Here is a 27,549-nt window from a genome sequence, read left to right as displayed (position 1 = left end):
CATCACTGCGTGTGGCTCCCTAAATTTTTTTTTAACAGATATAATTTTAAAAATCTCTCAGGGGACCCTGTAACCCCTAGAGAGCGTGTCCCCTGGGTGATGGATAGGGAAGCCCACCATGTGTGTGTGTACATGCGCACGCGCGCGTGTGTGTGTGTGGGTGTATATATATATATATATGGTGGAGTGGTCCGAATATACTGAATAAGGACTTGTGGACCAACAGGGCCATAAGGGGCAATCATCTTGATTGTAAGAGAAGCGGGGCACCCCCATGGATCCCTAGCTCGATCTATCATCTCCTTCTTCTACTTTGAGGAAGATCCACTTACTTTAATCTTTCCTATAAGGCCTTATCAGCCAACTCTTCTTACTTTATGACCCTTATGCTATTAGAGCTCGAGGGCCATGGGGTCTTTTCATTTCTGGCCTTACAACTATGCCCTCTCTATCTACTCTTTCCCCTTCAATATACCCTATTCCTCCTATGGGTTTAAATTCGGAAGAAGGCTAGTTCAGAATCCTTATGGTAGCAGCCCTACCACTGAACTATTCCATCGTCAGGCTAGTCCCCTGACATGGAGAACATAATCCTACTTGTAAGCTGACAGAAAAAGATAATCGGATTGAATCTATGGGAAACGACCCTGGAATGGAAAAGGGAAAACGAAAATGGAAACGACAAAATATAACACACACAGCAAACTGGAATGTAAGAGGAATAGCATATAAAGAAATAGAATTAGACCAGTTATTAAATGAAAGAAATTTTAAAATAGCAGTAATCACTGAAACAAAAAAGAAATTAAAAGGAACTATGAGAACTGAAAATTTTAATGTGATATACAGTGGAGTTGACAGAGACCAAAGAGCACAAGCAGGAGTCATGATTTGGATACATAACTCCCTTTCAAAACAGTTAAAACATTATAAATTATGGAATGAAAGAATAATAGAAGCTAGAATAAAAATAGATAGAGGCTATTTAACAATAATTGGTTTATATGCCCCAGAAGAAGGAAGAGAACAGGATAATATTGATTTTTATAATCGGCTACAAAACATATATAATAAAATAAATAAATATGATTACGTAATTTTAGCAGGAGACTTAAATGCAAGAATTGGAAACACGAAAATTAATAAAAATATAGGAATACATGGAGAACACACCCTAAACAGAAATGGTAAAAAAATTGATTGACTTTGTAGTTTATAATAACCTAAAAATAATGAATTCCTTCTATAAACATAAAGACATACATAAATATACTTGGGCAGCAAGAGGATGGAAATCAATACTAGATTACTTCATATTAAATGAAAAGACATCAAAATTTTCACTAGATGTTAGAGTTCACAGAGGATATGAAATAAGCAGTGACCACTTCCTTGTTAAAATAAAATTAAGATTACCACCTAAATGGCTACAAGTAACAAGAACAGAAAGAAAAATTTGAAACATTTGTTTATAAAACTAGACTATTGAATGACACAAATGTACAATGGCTATATGAATAAAGAATTAACCAATATCTAGATAAAATAAAACAAAATGAAGAAATAGAAATAGAATGGCTTAATATAAAAACAATACTAAATGCAGCAGCAAATGAAAGCTTAGGAAAGACCAAAAAATTCAATAAAAGAAAAAAACTGAAGATCTGGGATGATACAATCAAAGAAATAATCAAAAAGAAAAAAGAAGCCTATCACAAATGGTTAAGCAGTAAAAGATTAGAAGATGAAATAGAATATAAAAGAATAAGAGCCATAGCTAAAAGAGAAGTCAGAAAAAGACATAGAGAATCATGGAATAAATTTGTTTCTATAGAACATGATTTATATAAAATAAGACCCAATGTATATAAGATTTTGAAACACCTAAATGCAGATACCAAAGAAAACATAAAATTAAACACTGAATTGAAATTAGAAGAATTTCTAAATTACTACACAGAACTGTGGACAGACAAATATTTAAAAAAAGACAACTGGCAAACAATTACCGAAAATGAAAAGGAAATAACTGAAGAGGAATTAGAAATCAGCCTGAAAGAAACAAGAAACAGAAAATCACCTGGAGAAGATAAGCTAGGTTAAGAACTATATAAATACGCAGGAACAAGATTCAAAGAAAGACGCTTATTATTTTTAAATAAAATTTACTCAACTGGTATCCCTCCAATAGAATGGAAAAAAGCAATTGTGATTCCTATCTTTAAGAAAGGTAATAGAGATGATCCTAAAAACTATCGAGGTATCAGTATACTAAATTCCTGTTACAAAATATATAGCAGAATCTTAAATAACAAACTAATGAAATATTCCGAAAACTTTATTCTAGAGGTACAGAATGGATTTAGAAAAGAACGATCGTGTATAGACCCAGCCTTTTGCCTAAAATTAATAATAGAGAAAAGAAGAGAATATAATTTAGAAACTCATATTGCATTTATTGACTTTGAAAAAGCATTTGACAAAGTTAAAAGAAACGTATTATTTAACATATTAAAAGAAAGACAAATACCAAATAATATCCTAAAAGCTATCACAAGTACATATGAAATTAATCAACTACAAATAAGATTAAATCACGAGCTATCATATACGAGAGAGATAAACCAAGGGGTCCGACAGGGATGTCCCCTCTCAGCAACTCTTTTTAATATCTACTTAAATGAAATAATAATAAAATGGAGTAAAAATTTACATCAAGGAATTAAACTTTCACCTACAGTTAACTTAAACACTCTCCTCTTTACAGACGACCAAATAATAATTACAAATTCTGAAGATAACTTACAGAAAGCTATTTTAAATCTAAATGAGATATCCAAAAATTATGGTATGATAATATCAATGGAAAAATCAAAAACTATGGCCTTTAAAGGACAAGATCCAGCAAGAACTAAAATAATAATAGATAACAAGATCTTAGAACAGGTGAATTCATTTAACTACCTAGGATGTATGATCACATATGAAAAAGATATAAACGTAAAAATTGCAAAATATTTAAAAATAACAGGTGTAATTAACTCTATATTTAAACCAAACCTAGTTCAAAAACAAACCAGGCTAAAAGTATACAATACATTAGCCTTACCGGTCGTAATGTATGGAAGCGAAATCTGGACAATAAAACAAAAAGACAAACAAAGATTAACAACAGCAAAAATGAAGTTTATGAGAAAAACTGCAAAGTATACCCTATTTGATCACTAAAGAAACGAAGAAATTATGAAAGAATTAAACCAAGAACCAGTAATAGAAAAAATTAAAAAATATAAACATAAATGGATGGAACACGTTCAAAGAATGAAAACAGAAAGATTACCAAAACAAGCCTTAAAGCACAAGCCATTAGGAAAAAGAAAACCAGGACGTCCTTTTAAACGATTCAACGATGACTTCTAAGGCCGGAACAGGCCATGCTAGGCCTAAATCTTTGATATGTATGATGATGATGATGAATTTTAAAAATGGCTCTTCACTCCAAAAAGGTTGCCGACCACTGTTCTAGGTGGTTTAATAACAGCATCATGATTTCAATCATATCCTCATATCACCTTTCTTTATCTATAAATATTTGGATGGGAGGAACCCTAGAATCTGTAGAGAGAGGGAGAAAGAAAATCTGATTAAAAGATATTTTGAAATATCTTTCCAGAAACAGATAACTCATTTGTGCAGGGTTACTCAGAGGAATGCAAATCACAGCAATATTCCTGTAAACTGGACTTTTCTCGAGCATAATATCAGAGTGAGACACTATCTTGATGAGATTTCACTCCATAAAAGATTATAGAGTGACATCCATAAGAAAAATTCTTGTATGTAGGGACGATTTCCTAGTTTCGATCAGTAATATTATCCTTACATTTAACATCCGGAAATCCAAATATCGGTAAAAGCAGAGCATTTTAGTAGTCCCCCCCCCCCACTAAGATTGTATCCCAACTCCTTCGCACTACTTTAAATGTCAGAAGTATAGTCATACTGAGGCTACTCTTTTTTTGTTCAGCCCACATATGAGAGGTTGGTTGATCGACCTATAGTATATTAGTACCACGTATGGATAGTGGGTTGGGAAAGAAGGTACTTGTTCACATTTGATTTGAACAACTGTATATTTTATTCCCCTGTATTATTACTGTATATTGCCTGTTGTGACTCTGCCATCGGTGCCCATTGTGTGGCAGTAAGGAGTATGAAAATAAAAAAATAAGTGCAAAACGCCTGAATGCACAAATTGAAGTTGAACATTCAGTTCATTTGTAAACATGCCAAAGGTGGAAGGATGGAAAGGATATTTAAAAGGTTAAGATTGAGCAGAATGTATTGTATCAGAAGGTGAGGAGGAATTATACCACAATAACAATGAGAGTTTTTAGTGGAAAACCCTCTTATGCTGAGAAGGTAACAGTGAAAAAAAGGATCTATAAGAACATTAACATGCTTATCTAACCCATCTCCTCACATTTCATGAATGGTATGCTTTACTTGCAATCTCAGTTGAACAAATCATAGAAAAAAAATGAATGACCTCACTTCTGAAAACATACCAAAAATGATTCTACTGCATAAAAACCTGCTGGTAAGAAATATAATAGACAACACATTTCAAATAATTATGTATTCCATGGAGTCTGGAGAATCATTGAGGAAGACCCAAACTAACTGTTATACACAAAACCTATCATACCTTTACTTAAACTCATTCTTTGTCACAACTAATTCTGGCAATCCATTCCATTCATTCACCTTTTTCTGTGTGAAAAAAATCTGGTCTGCACGCCTCTATTAATCATACTCTTACTCAACTTCCACGGATGGCCCTAGTTCTCAAACTACTCGTCATATGTTGAAAAAATTTTTGTGCATTTTATAAATCCCCTTTAATATCTTCCAAGTTTCTATCATGTCCCCTCTTTTTTTGTCTATCAACTAAACTTTATTTCTTCAACCTATAAGGGAAAGAATAACGGATTGCAGTTGTGCCCAAAATGTGCTTTAGAGGAAGTAGTATGTCCGGGAGTTTATTTTCCTGAAGATATTCACGGAAACCACGAACTGCTTCTCTTTCATTTAAGCGAAATTTGCATGCTAACTTTTTAATTTCAGCTTCACCAAATGTTAGATGCTTCCCAGGATTTTCTGGCCAATACTTGGAATCTAAAATCTTAGCACATTCAGGCAAATCAGCATCATCTCCTAAGCAGACGCTTTCCAACAGCTTCTTTTAGACTTTTATAGAAAGCAGATGAACTTATTGCAGGACTGTCTTTCATTTTTGTGGAGCTCAATCCCTTAGAACTTCATCTTCTTCTGTCTTTGAAGAGAAATACTATAGTATGGACTAGGATTTTCAATTCTTTCTTCAAAAAGTTAAAATGTATTCTTTATCTTCTTGTCTACTTTGTACAAGTCAATATTTCTCTCTTATAAATCTAGACTTTGTTCACTAAGTTCTTGGAGAGCATCATAAGGCCCAAATCAAAAACTCGCATGACATTATTTTTCTTAAAAGGCCCTCATAAAGAAAGTGATCTGTTTTGCTTCTTCTGCTGTCTTCTTTTGCCTCTAGAAAGTGATGGACTAGGGCTTCAAAGTCTTGCCACACTGCAGAAATAGTGCGAAAACTAGCTGCAACTCAGCGAGTGCTTAAAATTCTGCTAGTTTTAAGAAGTTGAAGTTCTAGAGTCGCTGCACATTCCTGTAGTTCCCTAGCATTCTTAGGTGAAGCATAAGTCACATAAGGTTTGTCCATGAAACTCTTTTAAAGCGATTCACTCCTGCCACATTGTTCCCTGTGTCACTAACAGACAATTCTACACACCAAACAATATGGCTGCAGCATTATAAATTATTTATTACATCATAAATTGCTAAAGGAATAAATATTCCTTTAGCAATTACATCTGATAATTCAATCAAATCTAGGAAAAGACTCACAGGAGCCTAAACTTCAGGAAGAACTACACAAACAATAACAATCAATGTTGTTGTGTTACTCACAGTTGTCGATTCATCAATAAGTAATGATATGGTGTTCTTGGAGTTCGCTATATTGTCTATTAATGTTTTCTCATTTCATTTGTGATATGGCTCACAATGTTAATGCAAGCATTTGCAGAATGAAGAATATATCCCATGTCTAGGCCATTAAGTTTCTGTAAATTTATTTCATCTTCAAAGTTGTTAAATGATTGATTTCTCCTCGCAACTTTGTAAGCAGTTCGAAACACTTTTCCTGTTATGTCTTTATTATGAGACAAAGTATTTAGGAAAACTTTCTCTGATGTTTCATTTTTTGCTTCAGATTTTATTTTTTGGCATGCTTTGTGTGCTGCACTCTCCTTATAATCATAAATCTTTTTTTCTTAATGTACCATTAACGCATTAACTGTTGTTTGCGAGATTCTCCAAAATGACTGATTTTGGCATTTGCCCACTCCACTGAAATTTTCATTCCCTTGTGTTTATCGACGGCAAGACTTCCGACATCACGACACACTTTACAACCCAACATTTTATTCTTGACATACAGCAACTCGTTTCTCTCGCAGAAGTCATTTTTCTGCAAAAATGTCCAACATTTGGTCCAATCATTATCAGAATCTGCTTCCTTTTGACCATGTGGAACTTCGGTCTTAGTTTCGTGATCCTCTTCACTAAGTGTATTTTCGGTGCTAGTTTTTTTGTTTTATAGGATCACAAGTAGATTCAACAATTTCTGCTTCTTCAGCCTTTTTTTACTCATTGGCATAAAGTTACTACTTATTTTACTCATTTTGAACAATGATTGCACTTATTTAAATTAGATTAATTCAAAACTCACGTGAACACCTGCCTGTTGCAGAGTGAATATAGAACTAATAAACTGATATTGAGCACAACTTCCTGTTTCTGGTTGCATACCAACCTATGAAACAGGAAAGCAGGGTACCAACTTATGAGTAATCAAAACTGAAAATTCAATTCGTAAACATCTACAGAACATTCTATAGCAATGATTGGAAAGGCACACAACTTACATCAAACAAGAATGTGTAACAAAAGAAAATTTAGAGGTGTGTGAGACCTTCATGAAACAACCAAATTGAAATGAGTGATTGTTAAATTTCTAAGTTTTGGTTAACATATATACACCCCTGACAACAGTGCTCATCCTTAGATTGCATAGTGTACCAAACTACAGTAACACTAAACAATAACAAAAAAAAATAAAAGTCACACATCTCTTGGATATCTGAAAGCAGAAAGGCGTTACTTCAGTAACGAAAAGTCATCTGGAGAGGGTTTTTTTCCCCCTTTTTATAGGGACACTAGGCTAAATACAATAACTCTAGGTTAGGCAAAGAATTAACAGGACTAATCTATGAATGAGTGCTTATAATATAAAGGCTATGTACTGGATGTCAAAAATAGGAATTTTCTAATTGGCTGATGTAATTATTTAATATTTTATTTTCAATTTAATTTTTACCAGAGGTCAGACTAAGCAGATTAATTAGTTTTAAACATTATGTAGCTTACAATAGTGCAGTACTAGTTGCTTTGATGTAGTATGTGTGTGTGTGTGCATGTGTATTCTATGTTTCAACCTTAATATAAAGGGTGAAACATAGAATTTTAATATTATTAAAATTCTACGTTTCGTAAGTTTTATGAGCTTGACTAACTCATAAAGATGTCTGCTGAGAAAAACCAGCCAGAGAACAAACAGACACACTGTTCTGCTCATAGTCTTAGTTCTATTGCTCATAATTCCAGTTGGCCAATCTAAGCCCCTAATAGTATTAATTCCAAATCATTTCAGCCATATATAATTTTCATAACAGTGATATTCTTGCATACTAATTGAGCAAAATGTTTCAACAATTATATGCTATTTATCTTCTGTAAAAAGAATAAATAAATACATTTTGGATATTCGTTTTCAACATATATTTCCATGACTGTTGTTCATCAGTAATGGTATCCCACACCTTTTTTTTTTCTTAATCAAACTAGAATTAGTTAAAACATATTACAGTCAGCTCATGTTCTAACAGTTAGCCATTAGTTCTTTCTTTTTTCCCCTCTTATATATATTGCTGCGAGTCCAACAAAAATTGATCCAGGCTGAGAAAAAGGATGTACCATAATTGATGAATGTCATATGAGTCCTTTAGTATGTGAATACTTCTACTGACCTGGTACTCATTACAGTGTTCATCCTCCTGTGTAAATGCAGAAACAATAGAACTAGTACCATCATCAGTCAGAACAAGGCTGCATGCATAATCTTTAGAAACCTGCAAGCATGAAATAGTATCTATAATTTGATTGCCAACATGAATTTCCCAATTCCCATCCCTTTTTCAATGCTCCTAATTACTTGGATCAGTGGAACTGAGAAAAATACTGATTAAACTAAAAATCATGTGCTTCCATAGAGAATGTATGTTAATCTATTGCAATTAACAAAGATTGTTATTAATGAATAATAACAAAACTTTTTTTTCACTAAATCATAAAATTCCCATAGTGCAATAATGTGTATGTTTAAGTTCAGAATCTTAAACATTCATATAGCAATGTAAAAATTTATATATATAACATTACTATATCTAATATTTTGTTTTAACTAATTTCAGTGAAAAATCCAGCTTTTTCATTGAGGAATGTACAGACCTCTTAAGTGCTGAAGTACATGCTCAAAATTTTGAAAGTACAGCAGGTGATGTGATATTCATTTATAAGATGCATTATATATAAAATTTCAAACCTAAGTAAAGTTTTTCACTTTATTTGTTGCCTTTTCATTCTTGAAAATTCCACCCATGAAAGGTTGTACTTAGAGCACTAATGTAGTGAATTCACCCCAAAGTTTAAAACCCTTGGATGGAATTCGCATTAATATACAGTACGTACGCATAGTGTCCAAAACCTAAGGACAAACACTATTTCTGAAGATTACCGCAAATTCAAATGAATCAACTTATGGCAATTTGTGTAACTAATGATTTTGAGTAGAAAGTGGGTATACATTCGATTTTCGAATTGCACACAAAGGGTCACTTGGTGGTACGCACAACAGGATTAAAGGCAAAAGGCTGCATTAAGCAAATTTTTTTTTGAAGGAAGCTCTTTTTGTGAAGGAATAAAGTTGCAAACCTGCATGTCTTGTAATTTCTCAAGGATATCATGTAGATGATTTCACACAGGGAAGAATTATTGGAAAGCTTGAAGAAGGCTGCAGAATTACTGATATTGCCAGAGAGTTTGGAATCTCAGATAGCATTGTATCCAGGCTCTGGGCAGCATTTCAAACTAGTGGAATGTGTTCCAGATGTTTGCTCAAAGGTCACCTTCAGTCTACTAGAGAGCATGACGACTTGCAAGCAGTTCAGCTTGCAAGTCAGCACCATTCAAGCACAGGTACTCGCATATCTCGATACACTGCAGCAAGATGTCTATGATAAGTAGGCTTGTAGTCTGCATTCCTTTATCCACAGCTCATCGTAGAGCATGTTTTCAGTGGTGTTGTTTCCATAAAAATTGGACAAGACACCAATGGGCCGATGTACTCTTTACAGATGAGAGTCGTTTTAGTCTTTGCTCCGATTCTAGACAATACTTGATCATCTGTGAAAGTGGTACTGCTTACCATCGTGAGAATGTTCTTGAAAGGGATAGATGTGGTGATGCTGGGATCATGGTGTGGGGAGGCATTATGCTTAATGGATGCTACAAGTACTGGAAAAATGGACTATGACTATGAACGATATTGCAATGAAGTTCTTCAACATCATGTTCTATTGTACTGTGGTGCTGTAGGCAAAGAATTCATGCCTACAGCACCACATGTGGTGGTGCTGTAGGCATGAAAAACGTGATGAGGATATGTTAGAAAGGGTCCAGAGAAGATTCAAAGGTAGTCAGTGGTCTTTGGAATGTGAAGTATTAAGATTGATTGAAAGAACGTAAATTGCAAGGCCTTATGAATAGCAGGAGGGGGAGATATGATTGAGACATATGGTATGGTGCAAAAAAAAAAAACAGTACTGATGTTCAACACCCCTTCAGTACATGCGCTATGAGAAATGCCATTCAACTGTATGCACGTTAACAGAAGAGTACATGTAGAGTTTAAGCCATTACATTTAGCTGTAGTAATGGTGTTGACGTTGGAAGAAAAGATTATTATTGAGCATTATTTTCATGCAAGGAATTGGTAGAGCAAATGGTCCAAGTCTACGACATGTTTGTGAACAGTTTGTCCATCATTTCTGTAAGTGTTCCCCAAGCAATACTCATCATTACCTTAATTGAGAGGTTTCGACATACCATGTTCTGCCACAATGCAAAGATCATTCAGGGAGACCACGAACTGTTAACACAATTGAGAAACATGGGTATGTGCTGGAGCAAGTGTTATAGTTTCTGAAATGCAGTCAATGCTAAACAGCAGTAAAATTTAGAATACAGAGATGTTAATTCACTACAGAGAACCATAAGGAGCTGGGTGCCTTTTCGTATGTGATTCAAGTGGGTCAGAGTTTAACAGCAAGCAATGGATTATGCTACATGGCAGGAATACTGTGCACGAGTATCAGATGTCTGTGAAGATCTCTCCTTCCTCCATAATTTTTGGTTCTTGGACAAAGCGGATTTCCATCTAAGCGGTTGTGTAAACAGATGAACCCCAGGTTTCTTTGTTTCTTGATACCTGAATTTGTCCATGAGAAATCTCAAGAAAGTCACCGCATGGTGCGCAGTTACCAGTAATGGCATAATTAGGCCCTACTTCATTGAAGAGGGTGGTGAACCATGTCCTGAATCCTTGAATAGCAAACACTGCATTGAGAGTGGTGGTTTCATTCACCCAGGATTTGCATAGGATGTGTCATGCAAAAAGCATTCCATTTCATGCACAGGTATTCCAACAGGATGGAGCAACCTGTCGCACATCACATGGTTCTAGAGCCTACTTATCAGAACATTTCCCCCAGGAGGCTCATTTCGAGGTTTACAAAATTTCCATATCCTTCATGTTCTCCTGATCTCGCATCACTGGATGCCTTTGTTTGGGGGGGGGGGGGGTTGAAGGAATGGGTATTCCACCATTGAACTGCCTTCAAACTTTGATGAACTAAGTGATAAAATTACATGATATGTCTGCAGATGTCCTAACTCTTGTTCTCCAACACTACAGAAAACCTTACATGTGTTACGAAACCTGTCTTGAAAGACGAGGTGCCCATTTTGAGCACATAATCTATTATCGTTAATGATTTATTTGACCAAAATTCCACCAATAGTTGTGGATGTACTTATCAGGTGGAAACATGTATTTCTTTGTAAATAAACCTGCTGATCTCGTAACATATTGTTGTAGTTATTTAGTACTTTTTTTTTTCCATCATGCTGTAGTTAGGAGTTGTTGTCTAGTTATTACAGATGAAATTTTTCATATAATGGGAATGGGGGTAGAACAATAGGCCATCTCTGGAAACTGTATAAAGAAGGTGTGAGCAGAGGAGTAAGGAGGTTTTTTGCATGGAGAGTGGTTGGTGAGTGGAATGCATTGCCTGAGCGTGTTGTGAATGTGGTCACACTGAATCAGTTTAGAGCACAGTTGAATGAGCTGTATGTGTGATAATGTGTGTACCTGCCATGATGATTGTCTGACTCCCTCGAAGTCAGATGTTAATAATAATCTCATATAATATATGAGATTTGCCTCGTGAATTGTGGCAGGAAGTGTGCATACTGGAGTCTTCTATTTCCTTAACTAATTTTTGTTTGACATCAGCGGTAACTAACACAAATTCTTTACATTTAATGCCATTTTGATACTGTCCTACTACTGGGCCTGTAAGCTTTTGAAGACAGCAAATGGCTTACTGAATTATCATTATATCAGGCTATATTGAAAGGCTTCAGGAATCGAAACATTTTAGAATTTATCTTTCTTTGGAAAGCAGATAGAGGTGTGTTTTACCCCTCCCCCCCAGGCATTTTCTGGTTAAGTCTATGTTATAACATTTTTTGTGTAAATTGAATATCTCATGAATGCCTTGAAAATCTTGTAGTAATTTAGAGCTTCTCAGCAGTCACATGATATTTTTTTATACATTACAGAATGCAACTTTGTCTTTGTGGCACCATCACTTGAATTTCTTGAGCCATTTCTTTTGAAAGCATGGCTTGATTACTTTTAGTTAATGACAGAACAGAATCCTTTTCTCTGGTGTTTTTAATATTTTCTGGTCCCTTACTTTCATCTTTAATTTTTCACTTCACAAAAAGTAAAAAGTGTAGTTTGCATTTCCTTTGTCCATAAAGAAGGGTGAGTTTATGTAAATTATACATAAAAATAAAAGCTTACAAACACAACAGAAAATAGTCAACATTTGCAACAATTTAATAATGCTATTAAAAAGCCTTTTCATCATGTATGTTCAAGTATATAATTACACTACTCTAATTCATGTTGTGAATTGTGAAAATAAACTTATGCCAATACTACATTACAACTACATGGGATTAAAGAGGCAGAAATTAAGTGTTAAATTATTATTTATTTATTTTTTGTTTAATAGTATCTCTGATTTTTATAAGAATGCTGATAATTTGCATGTTGTGCAAAATAAAATGTTTCGGAATGACCATTTGTTTCAGAATTAATCTGCAGACGCATGATAAGTTTTAATTTACAATAGAGCAAGAGATCAATAGTGCCACCTGTTGTCATAGATAGGCATCTAACAATCAAACAAACTAACAGGGACAAACAGTCTATGGAGGAATTTACTTATTAAATTAATTACATAAAATACTATACTGTCTCCTAGTTGAAAATAAAACTTCTTTGTTAAATTTTTGGGGCTGCCTGCGATCAGATAAGTTGACAGTAAATGAGATGTTGGTTAAAATGGAAGAGAAAATGTGTAAATTTTGGGAAGAAAATTCACACATCACTTGTCTATAATAACTTGCCGAATAGACAAGTGGATTTTTAGACCCTTGCTTATAAGTCATTAGAGATGCTAATTACCAAAACTCATTAGTTCTTATTTGATGATATGGTATTTGTTGGATGTTTAATGTTTTAACTAGTTGTTACATAACTTTAGATAAAATCAGGACCAATCTGCTAATATCTATATAAAAAAAAAAAGTTCTTTATTATATGGTTATTGACTTCTAGATGAAGAGGACATGCATAAAAAACTTGAACCAAATGTACCAGTAGTTGCAAGCCAATCGAAGTATACTACAGAAACATCAGCTGCTTCTCCTATTGTAAGTTTATTTTTGTGCTTTCAGTTTAAAAAACAAATTAATGAACAAGAAGAAAATTAAAATTAATTTACAGATGGTTATTTGTGAACATGCTCCTTCTCAGAAGATGATCATTTATTCTCCATTACATATATGTGATAATTTTTACCTTGCACAAATACATTCTGTACATACTATTTTATTGTTTATATTGACAGATAACATAGACAAAACAGTTGCAGTTTGGGTTTAAAAAAAAGCATACTAAAAAGTGAAGAAAGACAATGACATAGTTCATTGTCAGTTTAATTTCCAACTAGAATCCATAATTGATTTGCATCCTGAATTGTGCGTGGAGAAGTTGTGTGTGTGTGTGCAGTGGGCATTCCTGCTGCAAAATGATATCTTCCTATTTGGAGGAAATGCCAACTAGACCACTAAGTGGCTGATGACCTTCATCACTCAGTGAAATACCACCACTCAGCTTAATTGAAGGCCTGAAGGGACATATGCCATGTTTGGTCTCCAGAGCAGGGATTGTGATTTCTTCCCCCCCCCTTCCCTTCTCCATACAGTGAGAGTGATACTTTTCAAGGCCATGTAATATATATACTTAAAGACCCACAACCTCCTCCATTTTGAGGATATATCAGTTAAAACGTGGTGCTGTGGGTCAGCCACCAGTTAGTGCACAGGTCCAAATCTGCCAATAACAAGTCATAAGGTTTTCTGATCAACTGGTGCATACTTCTGCTGTCACATACTCTGCTGTGTTGTGCCTGGAGAGGGAGTAGCAGTATGTGGGAAGCACTGTCAAATCCACATTATGGCAAGGGGGGACTGATCACTCTCTATATGGATGTTATGTCCAAGAGTCTATCTTCTATCACCGCATGTCTCCACTCTATCCTTCCATCTAGTCGTGAACAAACTTGAAGAACCTTACAAACAATTGCAGTGACACTGATGAAAATTTCATTAGCTTCCAGAGACTATCCAAATTTCTATCTCCACCTGCCATATGCTACAAGATCTCACCTGTATCTGTATTATATGATCTCCTTTTCAACTTTTATTTTTTCTATCATATCTCGTCAGTCTCTTCTAGTGAGTGGGTGTGCACGTGCGCATGATTCTGTAGGCCACTTATCGTTTTGATTACTTACCTCTGGATATTTTGAACTGTCTCCTCAGAATACAGGTGACCATATCTGAAAAGAATGCTAACTGGTAAGAAAATGAAATTATTCTCCAACAGTAGATTTAAATATTGAAATGTAAGTGGACATAATGTTAAAATTATGAAGTAACAAACTGACACATTGGGAAAAACTTATTTAATCACCTTAGTGATTTTCATCCTACATCTAATCATAAGCATGAAGTAACTTCACACGTATATTTGTGATATGTCCTTGTGGTAAAGACAGTGAAAGACATTTCGTGGCTACTTTGTGTATAGAAAGAATTAACGACTTTTTGGCTATTACTAAAGATTTAACTTTTAACTACCTCTGCAGAAATATGTATCTACATTCAATCTGGATGTGACTACTTGAGTATTATTCCTTCTTCATAGTAATAATTTTTCATTTGCTCTGGAGAATTTTACCATGTGCAAAACTCGCTAAATTACAGTAAAGTCAGTCATGCTGCTAATTCCTTTACACATTACTTTAAAGAATGCTGTAATCTCTATCAATCTTGTTACTGTATTAACATGTGAATTACCTTAATAATTCAAATGCCTCTAGTTCATTTACTTTTCATATTCAAACTATTATACTTTGCTCTCAGACTGGAAACAAAAACATTTTCATCAGGCTGAAGTATACAAATAAAGCACATTTTAAATTAGAAGCACACAAACACTATGTTGAAACAGTATTTGGACACCTACTTGTGGCCAAAAAATGCATTTTAATTACATTCCTAGTACCGAGTGTGATCATCTTTGGCCTGAATGATAACACCACCCTTTGTGGCATGCTTGCAACCAATTTCTGATATGTTGCAACAGGAATATTCTTCCATTCCTTACACAGTGCTACCTACCTCCATTGCTGATGACAACCATTGTAGTCTGGAGTGAATTTGGATTTCTAATTTGTCCCCAAGATGTTTGATGAGGTTGAGCTCTGGACTCTGAGCTAACCAGTCTCAGATGCACAGTACAGTATGGCATGGAGCATTGTCATGCTGAAACCTTCAAGAGGCACTACCAAAATACTTCCACAGCATCAGAAGCATGACATTATCCAGGATATCCAGATAGCCATCAGATGTCATGGTTTTGGACACATCCACCAATGGACCATATTGCATCCAAATGAAACATCCCTATTTCATTACCAAGCCTCCACCAAACTTGACAGTTGGAATGATGCGGTCCTGCCAGAACTGTTCCCCAGATCATGTTTGGATCTGGATCAGAATGAAACATTTGGAAACATGATTCATTGCATTCACAAAACCCTTTCCCAATCATCTGCAGTTCAGGAATAATATGAAAGACACCAGTCCAAATATCGTTTGGCATTGAGGGGTGATGTGTGGCTCTGCCATGGTGTTAAATCTTGAATGAAGATATTTCACTAAAAACTATCTCATTTGGGATTTAACAAGTTTGAAACACAAAAGGAATATGCTTGTATCTAGGTAAAAATTTGAATAACTTAAAATTATCTAAAGTAACGTATTTTGACAATTTTGATAGGTATATACATATGAAATTACTATCTAACTTTGTATATTAGCAATGGAAGAAATTACTATTATTATATGAAATTGCTACCTAACTTTGTATATTAGCAATGGAAGAAAGTTTTGTAAATTATGTGTAACCAAGTAGTAATACAAGTTCAAAGTTCGCGAGCCAGACACCGGATTAGTGAAATAGCCTCAAGCAGTCACGTATGCACGTAGCGCGTGCGGGGTTCTTTTCAGAAGACACTACGGGAGAAGGCAAGACCTGCGCGCAGAAGAATTCAGTACCATGTGGAAATACGTGACGCAGAAAGGGTGCCATTAGGGGTGAATATAAAAGAGCTTTAATCCCCAGCAATTCTCTCTTGTTCTTGGGTTCAACATAGGCACCTGTCATTCGAGGGTCGCTACCTGAGTCATTCATGATGACGAGCGGATGAAAGTTTCAACATAGTGGTGGTCAGACAGAGAAAATAGCGGCCAGGTAGCGAGCTAAATGAGTGCAGTTTCGTCAGCATGTAGACTAACCTAGGCTGAACTATTCCCATCTACACCAGAGAGGAAAGATTGTTATACTGAGATCCAAGCCAGATCCAGGAGAATCAACAGTTCGGACAAAGAGTTAATACTGAAGACAAGAAATTAAAGGTTGAGAGAAAAGCTTGATGAAATCATGGATCTAGTAATGTACAAACCCTTAGTTATTTTTTGTATGGAAAGAAGAGTCGTTGTGTGTAAGAGAACAAGGACACTCATTAATACAACTCTAGTTAATATAAAGGCAGGACTGTAATGTATGTTCAAAAAGATGAATCCTTCAGATCTAGTAATGTGTTTCAGTGAATGTTAATTAAGTTTGATGTGTTATAGCATAACCATAAGCACAAATAATTAAACTAATACCTGAAGGAAATTGTAAATAAAGGAATTGAAAGGGCAAACCACTAAAGTTTGATAATATTGTTTCTTGATAAGGTCTTACTGTAAAGATTGCAGTTTATTACATGTTAATTTCTCTAGTCTCGGATTACATTAGCTTAATTAAGTGTAAATATATTTGCAAAAATGTATAATTTGAATTTTTGTTTTATAAGCCCTTGTGCTTTTACTTAATTATTTGCCTGATTTCATGAATCCAATGCACCACTCATAAAAATTCGGACCTAAGCGGAAGTTAATTGTTTAGTTAAGACCATGACTGCAAACAATGTTAAATACAGACGGTATTGATATTTGAAAACTAGGTATATGTGTAGAACGATTAATCAAGTGCCTGTCTGAGAGTTCACTCCTTGACTGAGAAGTTTTCCAATCTAAGGGCCCTGGGTGGCACAGCGGAACAAATAAATTTTCCCAGGACCTTAAGAAGAGGTAACTCCAGATTTTTGCAACTAAGGAATTGGCTCTACTCAGAGACAATCCCTTTGTTAATTTAATTTGCGCACGTGACAATCTAAGTGGCAGAAGTATACATAGATCTCTATATAACCAAATTATGGTAAAGGAGAACCAAATAATAGAAATAAGAACAAAAAAAAAATGAGTACATAACAATGGCAACCTAAGGCATGCAACTCTGCAGACAGTTCCAGTGCTGATAAATGTCCCTGCGGCATTTTCCAGGTTGACTGCAAGGTTTGCCACTGTGATCTGTGGGATGCTCAAACATTCCGAGACAGAGCTCGTCAGTGGCCTCCCCGGGAATTTTCCTGCTGTGATAGCACCATCAACTTTCCATCTATGAATGACATAAACAATGGTGGATTTCAGTATACTGAGATAAGTAGCAGTGTAATGAACAGAATTTTACAAATTTTAGTCATTTTGTAACATTTCTTTTGATTCATTTCTTGATATTTCTTATACACTTGAGTTCTAATGCTCCCCTTGCATGATGCATTTTAAAGGGATTTTTTTTAAAATATATTTACCCATCGAGCAGATAAGATTACTTCTGTTAAAGGACAAATTTTGAATTTTTCTATTTATTTTTCTGATAAGAAATTTACCTGTTGAAGCTAGTTTTATTTCCCATTCTCAGTTTCATTCAAACACCTGGGGAATTGTCTGTGAGTTGGAAAGATTTGGATCAGACTTTTCTTCCAAGACTCACTGGTAGGCAAGTTAGATCTGTTCCTACTCATCAAGCTCCCTAGATAATTTCATTCCATAGCCGAACAAAAATAGACTTAAAATTTGGAATGACTTTTTATCTTTTTCCTTACCAGATAGAATAAAAAAAACAAACATTAATCCTGGGAGACACACTAAAGATATGTTTTTTTTCTTAGCTTGTGTTTTACCCTATACTTAAGAAGTAAGGCATTTAACTTTAATGACAGTTTTCATTCAAAGAAATTAGCTTTCTAATAGTACAGTCATTTTCCTTGGAGATTTTAAAGTTCTCTATTCTACAAGGTGTTTCCAAAAAGTAAGGTAACACATTTTTTTTTTCAAAATAATGGTGAGAGGGAATCAGATAAAACATGGTGAACAGATAGAGATCCATTAATAAAGTTCAAAAAAGAATGCCATTACAGTATGGCACTACTGTTGTCTCACAGCTAATTCCAATTGCAAAATGGTGGCTACCATGCAAGTGTGGTCCAAAACAGGTGTCTGTGAAATTATTTCTTTTTTTGGAAGCAAAAGGGGATTCACCATGAACTGGTTGCTGTGTATGGTGAAAAAGTGATATCAAAGAAGCAAGTGTGTTTTTGGTGCAATGAATTTAAAGTGGGCTGTAGTGACATTGAAGATCGACCTTGGGCAGGCAGGCCTTCATCGAGCAAGACAAAAGACCGGCAAGTGAAACTGCATGAAATTGCACAAGTGGTGAACTTGAATAAGTCCACAGTTTATGAAATTGTTATACAATGTCCTTGGCTTTTGAAAGGTGTTCTCCCACAATTGTCAGAGGAGCACAAGGCAGTACGCATCATGAGGGGATGTCTGGAGAATCTGTTGTGATCACTGACAAAGGTGAGGATTTTCTCATTTAGCTAGTCACAGGAGATGATACGTGGATTCATCACTTTACCCTGGAGAGCAGACCAGACTCCATGACCTGGTCACATGCACAATCTCCTGTGTGCAAAAAATTCAGAACTGTTCCCACTGTCTGAAAAGTCATGGCCACAGAGTTCAGGGATCATCAAGGCATTCTCTTGGTGGACTTTTTGCCAAAGGGAGGAACAATCATTGCAGAGCTTTACTGTGAAGCATTGGACAAACTGAAAGCCAACATATGGCACAAATGACAGGACTCCTGACAAGCTGCATGGTTTTGGTACATGATAATGCTACTCCACACCACTTGTGAGTGGTTATCTAGATCAAGAAACACCTTTCCAGCAGGTATTTCACTACAGACAAGGAAATTCATCAAGCGATGATGTTGGTTACTGGGTGTGGGCATGACTTCTTCAGTTATTGATAAATTGATCAATTGTTGGGATAAGTGTATCAATAAATTTGGAGAGTTTGTGAAAACTAGTGCATGTTCACTTATTTCTTGGTATAATTTCAACCTTCTATTATTAAACATCCTTGAGAGAAAAAAACCGGGTTACCTTACTTTTCGGAAACCCCTTGCAACTGTAGTGATCCAGCATGTGTAGATGCTGAGATGTTTGCTGTTACTAACAATCTCACATATATAGTGTGCATGTGCACACACACATTGTTCTTAAGCCTAACAGAATGCCTTTTTTCTTTTCCTCCCAAAAATTTAATTTTTCCATCCTGCATAAGGCAAACTGGCCAGAGGAACACATGCAATTTACAGATATAATACACATGACTTATAGCCTTAATTTCTTTGGCTGTAATTCAAAATAACTACCTAATGGAATACCAGACAAGTTGCTAAACATTTTCCAAACATCTTGATCTTTTGAGAGTTCTGGAATAAAGACCAGGATAATTTTTAGATGATAAAACTTTATTAGTATTATACCTCTCTACTAATTTTATGTACCTTTTTTGTACACTTCTTTGGGAGATTTTTCTCCTGAAGAAATATTTTCAGTTAGCATCAACTGAAATCCCCCCCCCCCAATATGCTAACTAGGGGATATTTTGTATGGTATGGTACATCATTTGGGGAAAAGAATATGGCAAAGAACTTCTACCATCTCATGGTCCCTAATCATGTATATTGTCTATTATAGTGAGAGTTCAGCGGAGGGAAAACTATAGAGATCAACTAACTCCAGAGCCAGTCAAAGAAAGGTCTTTTGGTTGGAAAAAATGCTCTCCATTTAACTAACTAGGTTGGCGATTTGCAGGCCACTGTCAGACTGCTTTTGTAGAGTTAAGATGATTAACAGAGAAGACATGAAAGAGATGAATTATGAAACTAGGCAAGAAGTGCACATGAAGATGTTGTGGGAGATGTATAAGCATGAGAAGAGTAAAGCATAGGAAAATAAAGTGTCAGGTGTAGTGAGGAAGGAGGAATAGAATACGAAAGGAAATTGGTAAAACAAAGTCCAAAAAAGTTTGAGTGTTTTTTTTTTTTATTTCCATTAGTTCTATTTCCATCATTGCTAGAGATGATGGTAGGGAGTGATAGAAGAAGATGGTAAAGTGAAAATGAAGAGCAGCAAAGAAGATAGAAGACCTGAAGTTGAACATAAAATGTTTAACAAATATCACTTTTACTTAATATCTCAGAGGATTGTATTTTATCATTCTTAATATCTTATTTAATTATATGTAATGTCTTACAACAGGCAAGAGATGCATATAGAATGGTATATTTAGATTTTGGAAAGATTACTTACTGCTTGATAGGTATCAGTACTTTCTATATGGTACAGCAGCATCCTATAGGAGGAAGATCAGTAATGGTTAATCCCAGTTCTGGAACCACTGCTGTTTACCTTTTTGTTAATTATATTTGGAAAGGTTTAAATGGGGACAAAGTTGGAAAGAACTATGTGGATTAGAGCAGATGTTCTGCCTTTCAAGGAAAATCAGAATGTTTTTTTGTGCATGGCAAGTTCATGGAGTTGTCACTGTACTGTTGCAAAGTGTAAGGTTTTAAAATTTAAAAGGCAAGGATGGAATGCAGAGTATATTTGGTAGGGATATCTTGCAGGAGGTGGAGAAGATGAGGAATTGCTAAAGTAAGAAGATATTACAATGGATTATGGCAGAGAACATTGGCATATAAGGGGTTATTCCCTTGTGTAAGGGCTTGATCAGACCACACATGGAATACTGTGCACGGATTTAGTCAACCTCATTTAAAGGGGTGTGGGGATATATTGAAAAGGATTCAGAGATGATTGACTGAAGTGATTTCCAGTTTCTGCAATGTTAGTATGAAGAAACATTGAAAAAATGCAATTTGCTGGCTTTGTGTAAGAGGAAGAAGGATATGATTGAGACATAAGTTGGTAGGAGGTTGTTACCAGATTAATATGGAAGAGATTTTTCACAGAATGGGGGGGGGGGGTAGAAATAGACCAAGAGGCTATCCTAAAAGCTGTATAAGGAGGATATGGTCAGGGGAGTGGGGAGCAGTTTGTCTTTGAATGGTGTAAAAATAATCATAATTTAGAATTCTGAATATTTTTACAAATTGTTTATGTTAGTACGTTTATTAGTTTTGGTTTCATAACACGCATTGCCGGCACTTGTGATGTGCCCGTTATTGATGTTATTTTGTCAAAATAAAATGTGAAGCATTTTAAAAAAAATTCATGTACTTACTGGATTTGGATAGTTGTGTTAACTTTCAGTAATTTTATTGTAGTTTAAAATATCAAGTGTTATGTTTTATGAAGACATTTTCTTGTTACTAATGGAGACATGTCAGCCATTATACTTAGCTTCTTGCTTACCACTTTCATGGAGTGTGCATGCTCGCCGACGAGTTTGATGGGTGATTGACAGCTGACAGAGAGAGAGAGAGAGAGAGAGCGTTCAGGAAGAAAAGAGAATACAGGCAAGCAGATATTTGGGTTCTGAGGAGATTAAGTTTTTCTTATGCGACAGTCGGAGAAAAATTAATAGTAGATTCCGAAAAGGGGATCGTAGAACGGTGAATTTTTAAAGTGGAAGAGTTAAGACTGTCAATAAGTATTGGGAAATAAAAGAAGATTTGCTATTGACAATCTAAAGGAATGTTCGAGGAAACGCTGATTGGAAAATTTCATCTGTCTTAAGGATGCCGGATCTATATGTTATTTCTACTGGAATAGGAGACGGAATTTAGCAACTTAGATAAAGCAGTAGAAGAAACTTTTTTGCTGGTACAAAAATTAACAAAAATTGAACTGCATGAGATAAGAGTACATATAATTTGGTAAATTCAATTTTTGTTAATTTTTGTATCAGCATAGAAGTTTCTTAGTCAGAGTCATGGTGTACTACATGAGGGTGATGAGAAAGGATCCTATGAAAAGAAGAGAATCTTATATCTTCAGAAAAGGGCCTTAACAGAGAAACTGGCTATGAACATTTTGTTATTGTGTAAACAAAGTGTTTAGTCTAGTGGATGTGATGAAGTATATGTTAAACAAATCAGTAATAGAATGAGTTAGAAAATGGGTGATCTCTTAAGTGTAGGATTATTTTAAAAGGCCTTGGATCCAATTAATTTTGTACTTAGTTATGCAATTTTTGTTTGAAGTGTATATATATTGTTTTTGTTTTAATAAATGTCTGATTTTTGTATTTGGTCTTGGGTCAGTGATTTTTTTGGATTCTGAAAGAAACAGTAAAAGGTCATTGCACCAGTCGGAGTGAACCCTTGTGGATATATAAATACACTCGGAAATAGAAATAATTGTTATAGAGAAAATCTCATAAAAATGAGGATAGATTAAAAAAAATTAATAATATTATCCTATCTAAACAAATTCTTCATCCTGTTGGCTGTGCCATTTGTTCATAAGAGATTTTTATTATTTAATCTCTGTTAAGAGAAGATCATGTCAACTGCGCCATTTGTTTAGACGGGATAATATTAATTTTTTTCAACCTATCCTCATTTTTATGCGATTTTCTCTATAACAATTATTTCTATTTCCGAGTGTATTTTATATATGCACAAGGGTTCACTCCGATTGGTGCAATGATCTTTCACTGTTTCTTTCAGAATCCAAAAAAAATCACTGACTCAAGACCAAACACAAAAATTACATAACTAACTACAAAATTAATTGAATCTAAGGCCTTCTAAAATAATCTTACACTTAAGGGATCACCCATTTTCTAACTCATTCTATTACTGATTTGTTTAACACATACTTCATCACATCCACTCGACTAAACACTTTGTTTACACAATAACAAAATGTTCATAGCCAGTTTCTCTGTTAAGGCCCTTTTCCAAAGATATAAGATTCTCTTCTTCTTTTCTTTCTCGTGACCCTCATGTAGTACACATTATTCCTTCTGACTCTGAAGTAAAATATTCTGAATTTACCAAAGTATAGCTACTCTTACTTCATGCAGTTCAATTTTTGTTAATTTTTGTACCAGCAAAAAAGTTTATTTTACTGCTTTATCTAAGTTGCTAAATTCAGTCTCCTATTCCAGTAGAAATAACAAATAGATCCGGTGTCCTTAAGACAGATAAAATTTTCCAATCAACGTTTCCTTGAACATTCCTTTAGAACGTCAATAGCAATATCTTCTTTTATTTACCAATACTTATTGACAGTCTTAACTCCTCCACTTTAAAAACTCACAGTTCTACAATTCCCTTTTCGGAATCTATTAATTTTCATCCGACTGTCACATAAGAAAAACTTAATTTCTTCAAAACCCAAATATCTGCCAGCCTGTGTTCGCTTTTCTTCCCAAACGCTCTCTTGTTGTTTCCTGTTACCTCGATACTGAACACTCTTTCTCTCTCTGTCAGCCGTCAATCACCCATCGAACTCCTCGGCAAGCACGTGCACTCCATGAAAGTGGAAAGCGAGAAGCTAAGTATAATGGCTAATACGTTGTCTCCATTAGCGACAAAAGAATGTCTTCATAAAACATAACGCTTAATATTTTAAACTACAATAAAATTTCTGAAAGTAACACAACTATCCAAATCCAGTAAGTACATGAATTTTTTTTAAATGCTTCACATTTCATTTTGACAAAATAACATCAATAACGGGCACATCGCAAGTGCCAACAATGCATGTTATGAAATCAAAACTAATAAACGTACTAACATAAACAATTTGTAAAAATATTCAGAATTTTAAATTATGATTATTTTTACAATGGAATTCTTTGCTTGAGAGAGAGTGTGTCTTGAGTGCAGAACTGTGAACAATTATAATGCACAGTTTGATGAGCTTTATGTCCTACAGTAGGAACAGTAGGACACAATGAGTATTTTAACTCGGTGAAGATCTAATTATAATAATTAAAGCTGTGGGAATTGATAGCACGACATGTATTAAGATATTATATAGAGTGGAACTAACAATGCTTCTGATTTGAGGAGTCCAAAGGATGGGAAAACTGCACACGAAAGAAAAGATCCAAAACGGCAATGTTGAACTGTAGATTCAGCAATGAATGCACCGAGCAAGAGTGCAAGACTAGATTAATGAAATTAGGAATCTCTAGAAAGAGCAGTATTGCTTATGACACAGTGTCAGGCTGTAAATCACTTTGTGTTTCTGAAGAAGTATGTAGAGATGAATTAATGAAGGCACCAGATAGAGTACAAGACTGCATTGATGAAATTAGGAATCTCTACAAAGAGCAATGTTGTTTATGAAAAGGCAACAGTGACGTTAGACACGGAGCATGCACATGCAGTGAATGTTTAAGGATTTTTAACATTCTTTTGATATATACCTCATGGCAGTGATATTAAAATTAAGAGGAATCAGTAATAGATCAGCAGTTTGGAAATGGAGATGTCTAGCACATATGCATTGAAGAAAACAATATGAATTGTTTATGTAAACCTGTTATTTATTAGAATTTTTATAGAATTTATATACTTTATATGAATCTTATCCACATATTATCATAAAGTATATAAAATCATATTCACATATTTTATGTGAATCCTATAATAAAAGGTTGTAACCCTATCAGACATTAGCACTCTGAGTGGATAAAAATTAGATAATCGAAATCCTGCTCTAAAGACCAAACACGGAACTTTCTGAAACCACCTCAAGCTCTATTATGCAAGATGGTGGTATTGAAATTCATCTGTTACCTGAATTGCTCATAACCAGCTGGTTATAGCCAGCCTGGTTGACAACCTTGCAAATTTAATCCCACCACTTAGTAAAATCAACTATACAACTTACACAAGCATGTACAAATAATTTTGAAATTATTATTATTTAAATTTTTAAAAAGTTAGAATTAGGAACATCATTTTTTTTAATTTAGCATGCTATTGGAATACATTTAACTTTAGGTGAGAAGTAGAGACTGGCTATCTGCTAATCTGGTATGTATGCTTAGATGCTAACTAAATTTATTTTTGTTAATTTATTGGGCCAATATTTCACCATGTTCACCAAGGCATCTTCACAGGCACAATGATATATGCTCCACGTATGATATATATGCTCAGTTTGTAGGAAGGCAAACTGAAATTTAGTGTAAAAGATAGGATATTAAAGTCTCAGCTGGCACTCTTTGGACATGGCGATGGGAGTTTGCCCATTGTACTGAAGATCTCAAAACAATTGCCTGTCAGATTGTGGGCAAGATGAGAATATTTTGTAGTATTGTGGCAGATTCTAAGAACAGTCTCAGATTTGCTCCTGTATAATACAATAGCATGGTATTTTCCAGTTGGATCTGGAGCCATGTTAATGATATGGTCTGACAGCACAGAACAAGTGTTCCTGTTTTGAAAAAACAGATCTCTGTAGTATGTGTGTGCCATGTACCCATATGCTAGTTCTGTTCTCTTAATTTTTGCTTTGTTTACCATGACTTTATTTGCCATACTGGTTTTTTTTGTTTGTTTTTTTGTTTTTGTTATTGTTATTGATTCTGTTAATAAAGGAGTTTCAATTTTTACATACATTTGTGGAAAAATTTCTTTGCTGAGTTAGAAAGGATGCATTACTTGTTTAAAGAAAATGTTTTCATCCATATTTTAATCTATGTAAAGAAATAACAGTGGAGAGCTTATGCGATAAAATGTTTAATATGCCATTTTCGTCCAGGTTTCAGTAAGGAAATACCATGAGTAGACATATTACTAACTGTTATAATAACAGAATTAACTCGTAAATTATTCTTTATTCGTAGAATTTTCACTTGAGTATCACAGGCATCATCGGTAAGGTACAAGGCTAATTAAACAATAATTGTTATATCACAAAGCACCACCTAAGTAGCTTTTTTATAATTTTTAATTATTCAATTATAATAATGTTATAAAAAAATAAAAATAAATTTTTTATAATTAAATATATGTCAGGAAAGATTTGCTGCTTTATAAAGTAGTACTATCTCCCACAAGGGGGAAAGACGTAGACCATCGGATCTGTTTAGGTTAGGGGAGTGAAGTAATGTTTCACATATTTCTTTGTATAGCCGTTCCATTAGGAACTGACTTTTGTGAATGACTTTTGTCTTGTTCCACTTAACTCTATGTCTGGTGTTGATTGAATGTTCTGCAATTCCAGACTGTTCGGGTTCAAGGTACTGGATATGCAACTGGTGTTCTTCTAACCAGACCTGAACAGATCATCCTGTTTGTCCAAAATATGATAACCCACACGAGCAGGGATTCTGGTAGACACCTGGATAGCTGAGATGTGGGAGCTTGTCCTTTGGAGACATTAGGCATGTGGAGATTTTTCTGACGGGTCGAAAAGCCACACAGATATTTAGTGGTTTTAGCACCTTAGCTATGCGTTCACTAACCCTTTGTACATAGGGGATAGGTATATGTGTAGATTCTTCTGTACTTGAAGAGGATACTGGAGCATGACTACTTGGAGCTCTTTTTATGAAAGACTTCTTATAGCCATTGGATATGAAAGAGGACATGAGTTAATTCCATTATTATAATAGTTAGTAATTTCATCCAGGTATCCTTAGTATAATGAAGTACTGTAAATAAAGACATGCAAACATAACAAAAAATGAAATGCAAACATGAAGGTTGGTAAACAATTTGTGTTATAGCAGTATACTCTCATTAAATTCCTGATCAGGGGTAAACTTCTCTTATGTGATACTTTAGAGGTAATAGCATATTCTGCAGCCACATTGTTTTGGCTTACAGTATGTAATATAGTTTTGATGTTCTTCATGATGATCTGCAGATCTACCCATTTAGACAAAGTAGGATAAACCACAGGTGCAAAGAATCTATATGATAAATGTCTAGGTAGGCCAATTGGAGAATTCTGCCCTTTGTAGAGCCTAAAAAGGAAGCAGTCTTGCATGGGTGGGTGGGTGTTTGGAGGGGGGGAGAATGCCAAGGACCAATAAGCCTAAGTATTTTTGTGTGTTCAGATATATCTTTAACATACAGAATTGCAACATGGTTGACATCTTCCTGAGAGACAGATAAAGGATAAGCCTCCTAATTCATCAAGCTTCTTTTACCTA

The 27,549-nt window shown here is 34.8% G+C and overlaps 1 protein-coding gene across 1 annotated transcript in view; it reads left to right on the top strand.

Annotated features, from left to right (window-relative positions):
* Positions 1-20,936, top strand: part of Pdzd8 (PDZ domain containing 8) — a 269,988-nt gene extending 249,052 nt beyond the window's left edge. The window contains exons 15-17 of the mRNA XM_090402639.1: positions 8,646-8,728; positions 13,205-13,299; positions 20,721-20,936. Of these exons, the coding sequence (XP_090258765.1) occupies positions 8,646-8,728; positions 13,205-13,299; positions 20,721-20,936 (394 nt within the window). The remainder of the gene's footprint in view (positions 1-8,645; positions 8,729-13,204; positions 13,300-20,720) is intronic.
* Positions 20,937-27,549: the final 6,613 nt, after the last annotated feature.

The sequence above is a fragment of the Typopeltis vanoorti genome, chromosome 13 (assembly GCF_054136105.1).
Source record: "Typopeltis vanoorti isolate ZY-2024b chromosome 13, IOZ_Tvanoo_1.0, whole genome shotgun sequence".
In the NCBI taxonomy this organism is placed as follows: Eukaryota; Metazoa; Arthropoda; class Arachnida; order Uropygi; family Thelyphonidae; genus Typopeltis; species Typopeltis vanoorti.
The sequence above is the reverse complement of the archived record's forward strand: the minus strand, read 5'-3'. Positions and strand labels throughout refer to the sequence as shown.